Source organism: Haemorhous mexicanus, chromosome 12, assembly GCF_027477595.1.
Source record: "Haemorhous mexicanus isolate bHaeMex1 chromosome 12, bHaeMex1.pri, whole genome shotgun sequence".
Classification (NCBI taxonomy): domain Eukaryota; kingdom Metazoa; phylum Chordata; class Aves; order Passeriformes; family Fringillidae; genus Haemorhous; species Haemorhous mexicanus.
This window is the reverse complement of record NC_082352.1, coordinates 15,519,345-15,534,671: the sequence shown is the minus strand read 5'-3', so window position 1 is coordinate 15,534,671 and position 15,327 is coordinate 15,519,345. Positions and strand designations below refer to the sequence as shown.

At 43.7% G+C, this 15,327-nt stretch overlaps 1 protein-coding gene across 3 annotated transcripts in view; it reads right to left on the bottom strand.

The window, feature by feature from the left end:
* The window catches only part of PLEKHG4 (pleckstrin homology and RhoGEF domain containing G4), an 85,718-nt gene that overhangs the window by 53,015 nt on the left and 17,376 nt on the right, over positions 1-15,327 (bottom strand). For all 3 annotated transcript variants that reach the window (XM_059857254.1, XM_059857255.1, XM_059857256.1), the window contains exons 3-5: positions 10,249-12,370; positions 4,839-5,054; positions 916-1,039 (exon numbers count right to left, since the gene is read on the bottom strand). In XM_059857254.1, coding sequence (XP_059713237.1) covers positions 916-1,039; positions 4,839-5,054; positions 10,249-12,370 — 2,462 coding nt within the window. The remainder of the gene's footprint in view (positions 1-915; positions 1,040-4,838; positions 5,055-10,248; positions 12,371-15,327) is intronic.

Sequence of the window (15,327 nt, the reverse complement as noted above, 5' to 3'; positions counted from 1 at the left end):
TGCTCTGTTTTTACCTTTGCCATATGATTCTATGACTTCCACCCAATTTCCCATTTCTCCTATTCCTAGAATATGTGTCACTGATGGCAAAGGTGCTGACGCACACTGGATAGTCCACACAGGAAAACCAATTCTTCCTAATTGTGTTCAGAGACAAGCTTGGTTTCAAGCCTCACTGTTTCAGGAGAGCAGCCAGTCTGGAGCAGACCCAATGCCTACCTCATCTAGAATCAGATTTGAAGGGAGAAGCATAAGAAACAAAGCAGGAGTTTCCCATGGATTAAGCCTGCTCCCTTATTAATGGTTTTAAAGGCCTCAAAAAATCACTATCAGAGTTGCTTTACCTCTTCTCATTTAATCATCTAGAAGTGAAACATCGTGATGAGCTGGGGAAGAAAAGTCTGTCATAATGAAAGGAAGAGAAGCTCCAGCAAACTCCAGCCTGCAGACACAGGCTTTTTTCAGCCACACATCAAGGCAGCCTCTCAACCCTTGCAGATCCTCCCTCCCTCTCAGCTTGGAGGCCTGGCCCTAAAATATCATGTCACAACACTATCACAGAGCTGCTGCATGACTGCCCCATGATAGCTCCCAAATCCCATTTTCTGAACTAATGAAGGACAGTAAGAATGGCTTGGATTCAAGGCAACACATGAAAACATTCAGTACATACCCAATTATATCACACCATGTGCACACAGCATATACAGACTAGACAAAGTGCTTGCTGAACACAAACCTGCTCACCCTAGCAGAGATTCCCACCTGTGTCATTTCAGAACTGTCTGGATCAAGTCCCTAGGCCAATAAATAAGGTCAGCCTCCTTCCATTCCTGCCTCAATTCCCACCTCCAGGAAAGGCAAAGCAGACAGGGTAGCAGCTGTCTGCCCTGTCAGCCCAAGAGCATCACAAACCTTGGGATGCTGTGCAAGTACAGAAGTAGACGCACAAGCTCAGTGGTATTGCAGTGGGGGTTTAACCAGGCTGTGCTCCTTGTTGTTATTATGGCCACTGCACGTCCCGATTTGTCTCTCGTACCTGTAAAAAGAGAGGGGGGTGGAAATCACACAAGTCATTTAACAGAGCCTGGTTCCAGCTCTGTATGCATTATGCATCATATTCTCCCACTAAGACCCCACCACCTTCCTGGAAATCCTCCACAGAACTCAATATAGTGTATGTTGCAGATGGTAGGAGGCTATAAGCACACTTCCAAAGTACCCAAATGCTGCCCCAGAGTGAAGCAGATGAGCTCAGCTTGTCTCTCTCATGGTAGTGTTAAATTTGTACTGCTGTCTTCCACCCAAACAGATGCTCTTCATAAATATGGCTGAAGTTGCCTAACAATAATGAGAAAAGCAGAAATCTCATAAATTCAAGATACAGAATCTCTCACCCTCACATTGCTGTCAGATGAGAGAATGCAGACAGGTCTGCAGAACATGCACTATGTTGTGGGAATTGGCACATGCTGCAGGCTGAGCCCAGAATGTAACCAGGCAGCTACTGCAAGCAAAGCCCTGGAGCAGGAGCCCAGAGCTGCTCCTCAGAGGCTGAAGAGAGGACAGTCCAGGAGCACACTCCTGCCTGCCTGCAGCTCTGACAAAGGGCAGAGGCAGCACTAGGCTTTCATTAGATGCAGAGCTGCTCAGTGGCCAGGGAATAGATACAGCACAGTATGGGCAACCCAGCTGAGTTGTGATACACTCAAGAAGGAGAAATCCCTCTGCTTCAGTTAGCCAGGAAGGACAATGCTTCTCTGACACCCATTTCCCAAAAGCCCAAAGTCACAGCTTATCACAGGAGGAGAAGGACCTAACAGTGCCAGCTTTGGGATTATGTCCAGCCTCCTCTCCAGATGCAAAAGCAAGGTAAAGAGCAGGTGGACAAAGCACTGTGGAAAGCCAGAACTGCTTCTGAGACTCAAAATCAGGCAGTACCTGCAGTGAGCCTGCTCAAGCAAATGGGAAAGTAAATTATTTGGGGAACAGGAGGGACAACAACTCTTTCATGTGAAAAGTAATTCACAAGAACAGGAGCCATTTCCTGTCATACAAACAGTATAAGAGGGATGAGGGGTGGGCAGAAATCCCAAGCACAAGACAAAAGCAGAGACTTAGAGAAATCTATTTCTTTTTCTTCTTAACTCTGTTCCTACCACAGGAGATGCTGTCCTGGACCACCTCTCTCCCCCATTCCAGGGACAAGCATGAGAGTTGTCAGGTAAAACAGACACAGATGGACAGCCACAAGCATGGAAAGCTGCCCCAGTGTGATCTCAATCTGTCACTTGGACATGACTTGAGTAAGGGCCACAGACACAGATGGACACCATTTTGAAGCAGGGCTTTCTACCTCCCAGGGACCAAAACTCTGACACAGGCTTTCTCCTGCTAACAAGTCTTTCATCATCAGCGTGATTCAGGAGGACTTCTATTACTCTTGAAATACTGTAGCCTGGATGCTGCATAATCAAAGAGATTGAATGAAATTAGAAAAAGCTCATTAATATAATTTGTTTCATAAGCTAAGGGGACCATTACAAAATAAAATAAAAAACCTAAGTCCTCAATTACTGTAAAAACGGCTCAATAAAAGCTTTTTAATTTTGAAGCAACATCTTCTGTCCATCAAGCAGGTTGAGCATCACCAGAATTTGATTAAACCTTGAACATCCACCTAGTAGTCTGGGAATTGCCTGACCAGGTCAAAAAAGCAACCAGAGCCACCAGGGCTAGGTCTTCAACAGTGGCATAATCCAAAACTGAAACTATCCTGGAAGTTTCAGCTAACTACATCAGCTACTAGTTTATTACTTAGCTCTTATTCACCATTCATTATAAAAGTTATTCCTTCTAATGTAATTACTGTATCATTATCACTGACTAACATAAAGCATTTAACTGAGTGGTGAGTACATTCCCTCAGGTGTGAGGATTGCCCACTGAAACCCCAAAGAGGCAGAGAGGTCATTCAAATCTGATAGTGCTTTTACAGGAAACATAATTCCTACCTTAGAGAAAAACTTGCTTGGAAGCAGTATCAAACCCAATTATTGCTTCTTGTGGTCATTTGAAGAGTACTTGATATCCCTCCATCATATATTCAAATGCTTTTGTCTCATTTAACAGTGGTACATTACGATAGGAATCTGTGACAAAGGGAGTGCTAGGTAACATGTTCAGGCTCCTGCAACAGCATGGACTGAGAGCTTCTCTGAAAGACCCTCTCTAATCCTGTAACTTTTTGGGCTGTTATATACAGCATAAAAATGTCCAAACTGATCAGCAGACCAGAAGATTAAAAATCCTCCTCTGGAATTTGTTGCAACAATTAATCTCCTAATGCAAAGTTACATGTATGAATGTACCATTACTCTGCCCTGCCCATGGTTTTCCATTTCACCTTCTTCCAGAAACTGGAAAAATTTTTAATCTCTTCTTCCTTCCTGGCACAAAGGTGATTTCACCTCTTTCTCAATCATCCTATGAGATAAACAACCTTCCAGTCTCTTAGTTGTAAGACACCCAGTTTAGTTACAAGAAAGGGCTATAACCCTTCTCTGCACAACCTCTAATATTTACCATTTCCTTTTACAATACAGCCCAAACTATTTCAGAAGCATCACCAACAAGTATACAGAGGTAAAAAATCAGTCTTTTAATCTACCTAGTTGTCTCCTCCCCTTTATACAATAGAGGTCAAAATGGGTCTTGCAGACCCAGCACCACCTGGGAGATGCCTGTGCTGCCTTTCTGCTCTCCTTCCCTACTCCTCCACACTGCACAGTCTGCCTGACCTCTTCTCTGAGGTTGGGCTCTCTGCCCAATTTTCAACTCATACATGGCCCCTGAGCTGATCAAATGCAGCTCCTCCTGCCCCACACTGAACAACCCTCTCGCTGGCTCTGAAAGGACAAGCCCACAGGGGCTCCTTACACAGAGCTGCCAAATGCTGCTTCTCACTAGAGAGGTAGATCTTACTTCCTTTGCTTTACTTCATGTTTGGTTAAACACAAAGACGTCTTGTGTGGGCCCTGTACACCAAGCAACCCTGGCTGCTCGGTCCAACAGCCTCAGCTTTGTTCACCCCTCTGCCAGTATTCATCCCATGCAGAAATTTTATCTGCAGCTATTTGATATTCATTGCTCTGTCAGATGCAAACACTGAATAACATTTGACCTACAACCTGATTCTGGCAGAATAATTCTGGGAAGTTCTCCCTTGATAGCTGGTTTTGTCATCTGCTACTTAGCTACACTATTGTTCACCCTACATATTGCTTATCCACTTCACTGGGATATTCTTTTCAACACCATGTGTCATGAAATCAAATGTTTTCTAAAAATCTATTATATCTACGTGGCTACATTTAGTCAACTAAACTTCTAATTACCAAGAATAAAACTGGTTTTCAAGAGTCCTGTCAAAGAGCATCTTCTACATTCCTATCCTTTAATTACCTAGCAAGTGAATCAAGTTCCTATTCTTCTGACCGGGTCTGATGTCAGGCCCACCAACCCATCATTAGCTGCACCCTCACTCTGCTCTTTTTGAACTCCTGGTATGAGCCCACAGATTTGGCATTTCTGACTCATACACGCTTGGTTAACATTTTGAGACTCCTGAGAGCAAATGAATATTAATGGGAGGGAAGTTCTACTTCCTGTCCTGCCCATTCGGAAACTTCAGAGGATTCAAGAAGTGGAACTTCTGAAGAGGTTTGGGGTGAAAGAAATAGAATTGGCACCCGTCTCCAGAACTGCAGAAGGAGGCTCACCTCCCTTGCCCTCCTACAAACCACATTTCCAAGACACATTCTGGCTCAGCTACTCACCAGGCAGGTAGGCAACTCCACTCCTAAGCACTTCTGGGTTCACATCTTTGATCATGGTAGGTGCAAACTGACCACCCCAGGCAGTTCCAGAAGTTGGGGATGTCGGGGGAGTAACAGGAGGTGAAGTTTCCTCCAGGGCACTGCTTTTACTCACTGGTTTCAACACACCTGTGCCAGTTGCCTCTTTTCTCATCTCTGTCTCTTCTGACATCATCCCTGTAAGACAAGCAACAAACAGAAGCTCGAGCAGAGTTCCACCCAAAAGATCCCAGGTAAGTAACAGACTGGGGAGGGATGTGCCCCCAGCTCCAGCACTCTACAGCTCTTCTAGCCCTTTAGCCAGTAGCATGCATGTTCTAAAACTGGTTATAACATTAATACTACTGTAATTCTAAAAAAAGAAACCAATTTATTGTGAAGTTTGCAAAGTATAAAAGCTCAATTCAGATGGGGATTACTGCAGTCAAAGTCCTTTTTAAAGGTAACATATCAAGCAGTACATGTCTGCTCACAGCCTGAAGTCTGGCACACTGTAAGTCCCTGGCTGAGCTCCAGCAGTCTGAACATGCTGAAGTGATAAACCAGCTTCTGACAGGGAGGGCTACTCCATCAGGACAGAATTACTCCCTCAACACCATTTTCAGATTAGTTCCTGAAAATATGAAGTCAACTGGAGGCTGACAAATCAGCTGGAAATTAGCCAAAGAGACCTTGTTCTCTTGTCCAGCCTTTTTAAATTAACATTTAATGTAAATGTCAGAAACACATTTAAAAACACTGAAGAACAGGATGATTACAACAATCAGCTCCTGCTCAAGAACTGCAGAAAATGCTTCCTTTGTCTGACACCTCAGCTCTAAAGTACAAGTTATCAGAATCAGTTAATTCTAAAATTAAATATCTTGGCTACTACATGGAAACTAAGGCTAATTCTATCAAGTTTCAATTTTCATGTAAAATTATCTGGAAAGAAGGAAAAAAGTATCTGCCCACTGTGCAAGAAGTATTATTCCCCATTTCCCAACATCACAAGAATTAGAAGCCAACAGTACATCTTCAATAATAGATCTTTAGTATCCTAAGTATACAACTAGGCTATCCCTGTGTTTGCAGAAAGCTATACTAAATAAAAGACTATACTTCACTACAAAACCTGATCCCTCTGTATCTACCAACAAAAATATCAACCTTTCTTCAGGAAAATAAGAGTGGAATATTTATTTGCTTGCTCTGAAGACAGACATTTTAATTGCTATGTAAAATTTACTTCAACCATCCTACCGCCCTGCTGCATCAACAACGCTGACACTTGACTCAGTTTATTTACTAACAGATTCCAATACTTCATTAAAGAGCGGGACCAGGAACAAAGCAGTCCTTGAAGTGGCCTTCAATACAAGTTTTAGCAGTGAAAGAGATTTACAGGTTGAAGCTTAGCCTGGACTGCTTACAAAATTGCTAAAATGGGTGAGAGAAGTGCCCTGAGCAGCATGGCTCACTGCAACAAATCATGCAGCAGTGGGGGAAACTAGGAAGAGCTCCCAGGCACTGCACCATCAAGGGCATGATAAAACAGCTGCTCATTTCTCTTTGGTAACACCCCTGGTTGAGAAGCATCCCTGGGATCCAGACTGGCACCTGCTGCATTTGGCCACATAAGCTGTTGTGATGGCTTCAGGGCTCTGCCCAGTTCTGGGCTGTACCAGAGCCCCACTCTGTTCCTAGGGCAACCTCAGCCTCCACTTCCCAGTGGTGCAAGAGTTCATCCACTTCAAACACTGCTACATCTTCCTGTACAGCACTTTAGAGGGCCACTAATCTCCTGCAGAAACGGCATCTTGAACATCAGAGTCATGGAAGTTGTGCCCAAAGGTTTCACATTAAGACCTGGTAGACCTTCTATGAGAACATGGAATCACCTTATCAATGAGCTGTAAGGACTGGCAATAAGAAGAACTACATAGTTTGTAGTAAAGGGATCTGCATTAAATGACAAAAGCCTGCAGAGAGGACCAAAATGTGAGATTTCAAGAGGACAAGAACAGGAATGTAGCTGTGTTTCACATAGGTTACACACCAGAGCAAGAGAAATACATAAATGTATATGACAGTCCTGCCTTGGATATCTCTTACGAATGAGGCAGCAGCTCCCAAAAGATAGGAGAGAAACATTTTGCTCAGCCTACCACACACAGGAACAGTACCAGGGCTTTTCAGCCCTGGGGAAACTTCACTAAAGCTGTGCAGCCTCCAGACTATGTACATCTTGCCCAAACAAAACTCTTCCCCGAGCTTCTGAAGGCCAGCTCAGATCTGGAGATGCCAGCTCTCCCAAACAGGCCCAAGCACACTGTTTGTTATTTGCAATCCGGGGCGGAGGCACTCACTAAAGCGGAAATTGTCCAATGCAGAGGATTACATCTAAAAGCAAATTGAGAACAGGGACATCTGAATTTGCCGTGTTTGCAGGTTCCACCTTTCCCTGAGGTCAAGGAAGTGGGAGAGGAGGATTTGCTTGCGTGCATTTCAAAGAGACATTAGCATTTTCCCTGCAAACTGCCCCAGCACCAGTATCACCTATGCTAACATCAGGTAGTAACTGGGACCAGGAATGGAACGCCCTAACAGGTGCTGCTGAATATGCCCCAGTGTGGCTTTTCAGGCTATTTCTTGAATATCAAGATATTTTCCACCCACAAAACAGAAGAACTCTTTCCAGAGCTGCAAAGTTTCAAAAGCCACTTTCATTTAGATGCTAGTCATTAGGAAAAAACAGCAGTCACATTATCTGTGAGTGGAACCAGTGTAAATTTTAAGCCACCAACTCAAAACAGTTCACATTTGACTTCAGACTTTTTTCTATTTATATCTAAGTCTAAGTTAGACTATTTGTGCACAAAATAAGCTCACCAAGAATGGAAGTAAAGGGAGAGATTTAGGGGACAAGGAAAAACCTGCAGACACAGCAAACTCAGATGCCCCAGTTCTGAACATGTATTTTGACATAGTCAACAATATCTGCAGTAACAAGCAAGCTCCTCCACTTCACACAAAGCAAATTGTGCCTCTGCCCACTGCTGCTGAGGTGTGAATTTCAGATCTGAATTGACCCAGTAAAGCTTAAGCTTTGTTGTTATTTATAGTTTAGGCAAGATATCCACAGTTTCCAATCATAGCAGCAAAACGACCTCAACAAGACACAGAGAATTTAACCTACAGAACCACCTTGCTGGAAAAGTAAAGTCCATTTGTAGGACATTTGCTTTGCTTTGTAATATTATCTCTGAATTATCTTCTAAGTACATCTCTGAGGGTTTAATGGAGCTAGATAAGGAGATGGCTTGTTTGGATCTCAAAGCAATCAAATGTAATTGAATGGATTAAGCTTTTTGTAGTGCCAGCTATAGTGTTTAAGAACTACTGCCAGCATTAACAGATACTTGAGCTGCCTTTTACCATAAAAAGTTTATTTTGATAGTTTGGGTGGTTTTCCGGGCAATTTAGGTTGTTTCTTTCACTTTACAAACACTAAAATAAGGTTTGCATTTTTATTAAACTGCAATGCCCAAATTTAACATCAGCAGACTTGAGCCACAAATGTCACTTATTTCAGCCAAATCTCCAGAATAATTTGTATTGTCTTTCATTAAAAACAAACTCCGTGGGTACCCCAGAGGGGTCCATCACTGCTGAAATCTCCAGCAGTGGCCAAGGCTTATTCTTTGGACCAGTGAAAACATCACACATTTCATAACAAGCTGGACCTGGTTAATTTTAAAAGAGAAGAGATGGGAACACTGAACAAGCAACCACAGCACTCATGAACAAAGTGTCCACCCAGCACTGAACACGGACTAGATGTTCCAAGGCCTGGTCCTGAGCAAGCAAGAAGTCAGGCCAGGTTCAGGTTGGCCAGGGGAATGGATACCCACAGCATGGTTATTTCCTCACATATATCCACCAAGAACCATAGGCAGGCAGGTGATTTTATTTTTCTGCTCATGGCGACAGATGCTCAGAGAGACATGCGCTGCAGAAACAGAAACTTTTGAGCTGACCCCTCCATTTCGCAGAAGAGAAATGCTCGTCACTTCAAAAGTTTCAGAAACGCCTGGTAATCCTGGCCTTGCCTAACTATAGAATTAAATTAATTTGATGCAAATGTTAATGAAATTTTATTTTAATCAGTGGACACTAATTTAGCTCCATTAGGAGGTCACTAAGATATCAGGTAAAATGTGACTTTTGGGCACTTGACAAGCAGCTGTGTGTGCAGTCAAATGGAAACATGCAGTAGCTCTTGGCCACATAATTTGGGACCAGGGCAAGCATTACAGTGGCAGCACATCCCAAGACAACCAGCTCTGGATCTGTTGCCCCAGAGGATCAAACATGCTCTAGCAACATGGGTCTGTACACCAACCCTTTCAAGAGTCCTCACTCCAACATTTCAGGCTGGGTAATTTTCCTAGCCAGGGGTCTCAGGGAATGAGAGCTGCTGAACTGGAATGGCATGTTCCACCCGCCCCCGCCACACACCCGCTCCTCTGTGTGATCTGCATATCGAGCTGCAGCTTTCCAGACTCAGCAGAGCTGGGCAAAGCCCACACCGGGCCCATGCGGTTACACGCTGCCTGCCTACAGTCTGGTGCAAAAGACAGACACCTGGATTGCCCTCTCAATTCCTCCTGAAGAAGCACAGCTCCAGCTCAGGAACCAAGCATCAAAAAAATTGGGTAATACCTGCTTGAACATTCCATCTGAGCTGAAGCTAGATGCTTAATTTCTGTGCTCTCCCACTCAAGTTAAACAGCTCCTACTTGAAACACAATCGAGCTGAAGAAAGCATGCCGGAGGGGAAGGCAGGGAAGAGGGGGGAATCCCTCAGCTCTGCAGTTTGCTGCCTGAATCAGTTATCAGCACTTACATTTGTTGATCTTCAGGTCACGTTACACAACTAGTATTTTAACTGTGGCATCCACTGCTGTTTCCTCTTGCCACAGCCATCTTCCTAAAGCCAGTTTTCAACTATGAAAGACTTGTACAGTTAGACAAGTCTCCCCTCATACATTCCGCACATCATGAATGTAAGCAGGAGGAGGTCACCAGCAATCAGATTAACTGAAATGAAAAGCTTCTTCCAATGGAACTTTGTTCTGTACCAACGTAAATTTGCAAAGAATTATTAAACAAAATACCACAATAAACTCACCTGTGAAGAGAAAGCTAATTTCATGCCACAAAAAATATCAATTTAATCTCTTCCCAGTATTTTGTGCTATAACCCCAAAGCCTCCCAGATGTATTTATCAAATCCTGCCTGATAAGTAGTATTGAAGCAGTACTCCTTGAGGATTTTGCTTTCAATCCATGTTACCAAACACAACCAACAAACACCCAATGGCTGTACCTTTAGGAGGTGATGCCCCCGACGATGCCTCTGTCTGGGAGTGCAGAGTAGAAGGCTCTGTAAGTCCCTCAGCAGGTTCTGAGGACAGTGGTCCACCCTCCAATTCCTCTTCAATGGATTCCAGTGTTTTAGAGGCTGTAGTCTTCAATCTTTCCCTGTAAGAACAACTTTCCTGGTTCTCCACCTGTCCCTGCAAGTCCTGTATTGCAACATGCTCCAGGTTCAGCAGAGAGTTCTCTTCACTTTCACAGCCATGGTTTTCCACCAGTCTTTGTGGTTCCTCAAACGCCCCTCCCGACCTCTGGGTTTTGAACAGACTTGAGTCGTCTTCTTGTGCACTGGGAGCCAACAAGTCACTCTTATTTAATTGTTCCGCCATCTGATTCTCCTCTGCTGACTGGGCAGTTTTGAGTGGTATGGCTTCTTCAGCCTTTTTATGCTCTTGCTCTTCACCATCTGACAAGGTTCCATCCGCTGGAGCTTTGACAGAACAGTGACTATGACTAGTCTGCTTTTCATTTACAGTCAACATTTCTTTAGACTCTTTCACTTCTTGGCTGTCCCTTCTTCCCCCCTCAAATTCATCTACATCTCCTTGGCTCTCTTCTGGAGGACTTAATGCAGAACTGCTATTTGCTTCATTATTGCTGCAGCAAGCGCTTACATCTGCCATGTTCCCTGAAGAAGAGCCTCTCTCCCCACCTACATCTGAATTCTCAGGCAACGCAGTGACCTGAACTGGCTCAACACTTCCACTGACACCCTGGCAAGAGACATCAGAAGCTTCCTTTAGTGTGCAACATGGTCCCAAAGGCCCTAGGACAGGTACAGAAGAAGCATCCATCAGTGTCACCTCCTTTTGACCCTCAGTCAGTGGTTCTGTGTGTACTCCCAGCATCACTTCCTCTTTAGCAGCAGTAGCATCTAGAATCACTTCTGGGCTCTGCTCCAATGTTTCAACACCAGCATTTTCACTAGGTCCATCACTTTCTTGTTCCACATTTCCAAGGGCACCAGGCACTCTTGTCTTGCAGCTAACAGCATCTCCAGCACACACATCACTGTAGCTGCACACTGCGTATCGCCGATCCAGTGAGTGCTCACTGTGAGTCTCCCGCTCTGCAGATGAATCTTCTGTGCAGCAAGCAGGAGGCTCAGCCACAGGAAAGTTATCACCCATACTTCCAGGATCAGCTGGTATTAGCTGACCTTCTGGGGACAGTTCTCCGTGTGCCATCACTATGTTGCCTTCCAACGGAGTAACATTTTTGAGAACTTCTGTAGGAGTGCTCAGAGCGTCCATTTGACAGTGCTCTTTCTGCATGAGTGCCGAATGAATTAAGTTCTTGGAGTAGGTGCTGTCTTGTATGACAATAAACCTGTGCTTGCTTTTAGACTCATTCACTCGTGCCCTGGGCTGAGTTAGATAACTTAATGCCAATGACTGTGTTAAAGATCCTGTTTGTGGCCCAAATCTGGGCAGTGAAACTTCTGCCAGCTCAACGTACTCTCCTTCAAGGTCACTTTCCAAGTTTTCTTGAGTCACAGGACTCGTACAGACACCATTGATCAGAGCTTCATTTAACTGTGGAGCTGAGCTGCTAATGACAGGGTTGTCTCGATTTGGGCTTAGTTCCTGTAGATACTGAGACCTCAGGTCTGGTGAACCGCAGTCAGTACGGTCTGTGGGGAGGCACAAAATTGAGCGTTCCTCTGTTATTTCTGGAGAGATGATATTGTTTTCAATTTTTTTTGGTTTATTTATAAATTCCGGATTAACCACTTTATCCCAGGGGACGCGAAATATTTTGTCATCAGTGGTTAGTAAACAATTTTCCAGTGCTATGCCCATCCGCTCTCCATTGAACGTACTCAACCATTCCAGAGTAAAAATAGAGGTATATGAAACTTCTGGAATCACCACTTCTTCTACATTACGCTTATCTTTTGCCAAACATTTCAATACAATTCGTGGAGGCTTCTTCACAGAGGGGACCACCTGCAGGTAGAAGTCACCAGGCTTCAAGATTTGCCAGTCAATGGAAGCTAGCTGGATTACAATCTTCTCTTGAATACACAGGGGCCAGCCCGCATGGCGAAACAGCAATCCGCAGTACGGAGCCTGTGGAGACAAGAGAAAGTGATTTCAGCACCAGCAAAAGATCTCAACTCAAGCTTCTCAGTAGGAGAGATCAAGAAAACAGATGAATTTAGGTTCTTTGGTTATTGATGTAGGCAAGTTTTCCACACTAAGGTCTTCTGAAAAGAAGAAATAAGAAAACCTACCCACATAAACCACCAGTGCAGGACAGGTGGGCACAAGCTACACTGGGAGGCTCCAACCTCCCAGTGAAGGGAAGAGGACAGTGCAAAGACAAACCAGGAGATAGGAAGCAGCAAATGAGGAAAGCACAGCAGAGCCACAGAGAAAGAAAGCAGCAAGTGCCATCAGCAAGCTGTGAGGAACCACACTTAACATACCAGCAATTTCCTCATTCCCAAAACAGAAGCACTCAGGCCATGCCTCAGACAAATCCCACCCAAGTAAAAGAACTGAAGTTTCATGGCTGAACTGACTTGACTCAATTATTTACAGCTTTATCACAACTTCAAAAAACAATGTGCAGTGCTTCGAACTTGATTTTGTTTGGGTAAGATTTAAATTAAGGCATTATATAAGCCATCAATTCCACAATTAATTTCATCTTTTTCTGTATGACAAGGCTTTAGATTCAATTAATTCAAGTATTTTGCCATACAGCAGAGAAACCAGAGAACAGAAAGGAACTTCCTGGATCCTCACACACCTTGGAACAACAGGTACTGGCATAAAGCAATTTCTTTCTTATGTTCATCAAGCCCTACCTTCAGCCCCACCAGATTTCTAACTCTCCTGAAGCAAAGTTGCTCACAGGTTTAGAAACCCAAATCATCCTTCAGATTTAGTAATTCCTCCTCCTCAATTCTGTATTTTCTGGATGTGTTTCCATTGCTTAGACTTACTAACCCATGTCACATGACCTTAGCATGTCTACCTTCATCATCTCCTCAGTGTGCCTGAAGTATGTCCTTTGTAATGCCCACTTCTCTTTCTTAAAAACCATTTGTTCATTGTGCAAAGCATTGCAAAACACTGCCTGTAATGGCACCAGCACTTCCCGAACGTGCTAGACGCATCTCTTAAAGCTAAGATCCCACTCATCTTCGAGTCAGACTCCTACAGTAACCCAGTCACCTACTGGTTTTGCTTTTCAAACTGATGAACTCCAGGTCACAACAGAAGTTCTGCCTGCCACTTTGTGGAGGCACATGCTTGCCCTCTGAGTCTACCATTACAAAATTTAAGAACAAAGTTTTAGAGCTCATCTTGAGCAATGCATTTATCACCCTCATCTTCCAGGTTATTGCTTGTGTGTCCCAGGCTTGTTTCACCACAAACATGCCATACATACTCTCACTTTTTATGCCACGGTCATGGATGAGAAGCATGGTATGTTTCATGACTTCTGCCTCCAACTCCATTTTTCCCCAGTACAAACATCCTCCCTCCCTTTCACCAGTTTGTAGCCATCTTGCAATTCTTGCATAAACCTCAATCCCTTTGACACAGTAATTAATCTTCCATACGACTCCAGAATAAATCCTTTATGGCAGAGATTAAACAATGAAACTTATCTCCCTAGAGAGAGCTGGTTTATTAAAAAGGCTGGTGTGACACTACCTGCCATGGAGCAAACCACATGAAAACGTTATTCAGTTTTTCATGGGTCAGTTAATTCAGTCCTTGCTCAGTGCACAATGTTGTAGGCTCAGCTTGTTCTCTGTATTTTGTTACTAGTCCTGACTTAACAGATTCAACAAAATCCCTGCTACCAGACATTCAGCATTATATGGTAACTTCTTCCACATTCCAGGATGGAGACCTGCCAGTCCTATTTCTTCAAAATAGTCAAGTTCAGTCACAGTAGTTTTACTTCTGTTCACTTACTGCTACTGCCCTACTGATGTACTTACACACTGTATCACTATAAAAAGGAACCTTACTTTAGTTTTCATTTACTTGAACGATCACATTAATATTACCTTTATATTCTAACCTCGACTCAGAGCAGACACACGTCCCCTTCTTTCCTCTTTCTATTAAGTTAGAACCAAAAAGCCCTATAACCTGACACGCAGTTGCTTGTACTTCCCTCAAAGGCACAGCTAAGCTGGGCAGTCTGATGCTCTGAGGCTTTCTGATCTTCAAGACACAGATGCCTCTGTCAGTAAGTTCCTTGCATCCACAATACAGTTAAACTCAGCAAACCAAGACCATCTCCTGCAGCAGTTTGCACAAGCTACGTCTGGCTGCAGCAGGTCTCAGGCTAAATGTACTTCATGGACTTTTGTATCAAGCTCAAGACTCACACAGCACCTCAGCCAACAAAGCTTTGGCTCCGACCAAAGTGCCCAAATCAAGTATCTTGCACATAAGTTTTAAGCTAAAGCAATTTGCAGTTTTTCAGAAGAGAGTGTACCACTGCAGCACACCAACCCCTCTTCTCCCATTACAGTATCTCCTAGTAAGTATATTAAGGCCAAGGGTCTGTACCAAGGGTCTTTCAGGGAAACAAGAGGCAGATGAAGATTACTTCCCAAACTATTATAGCTCATAGGACTGAAAAGTGAAAGACACAATCAGCAGCAGCATAAACATAAAGCTGAATTCCATCAGCACATACTTGACATAGAGATTCTGTTAAAATTTGGATGCAGAGTAACACACCGGAGGGCCACTCATACATTAAGAAACTCAAAAACAGCCTCACTGCTTAGATGCTTACTTGTCTGCCTACTGACTCATAAGGAGAAAACTCACCAATAAAATCACCAAAACCAAAATGCAGAATGCATTGAAGTTCCTGACAAGCCCTACAAAGCCACAATCTAAACTGCATCAGGAGCCAGAGTAACATCCAAAACAGGAATGCAAGTCCCACAATAGCCTAAGCATTACAGAGCTTTAGAACTTTAGAAGTGGAGCATCCTCATGCTGCTACTACTCCAAAATGCACCTTCAAGAGGAAGATTATGTGA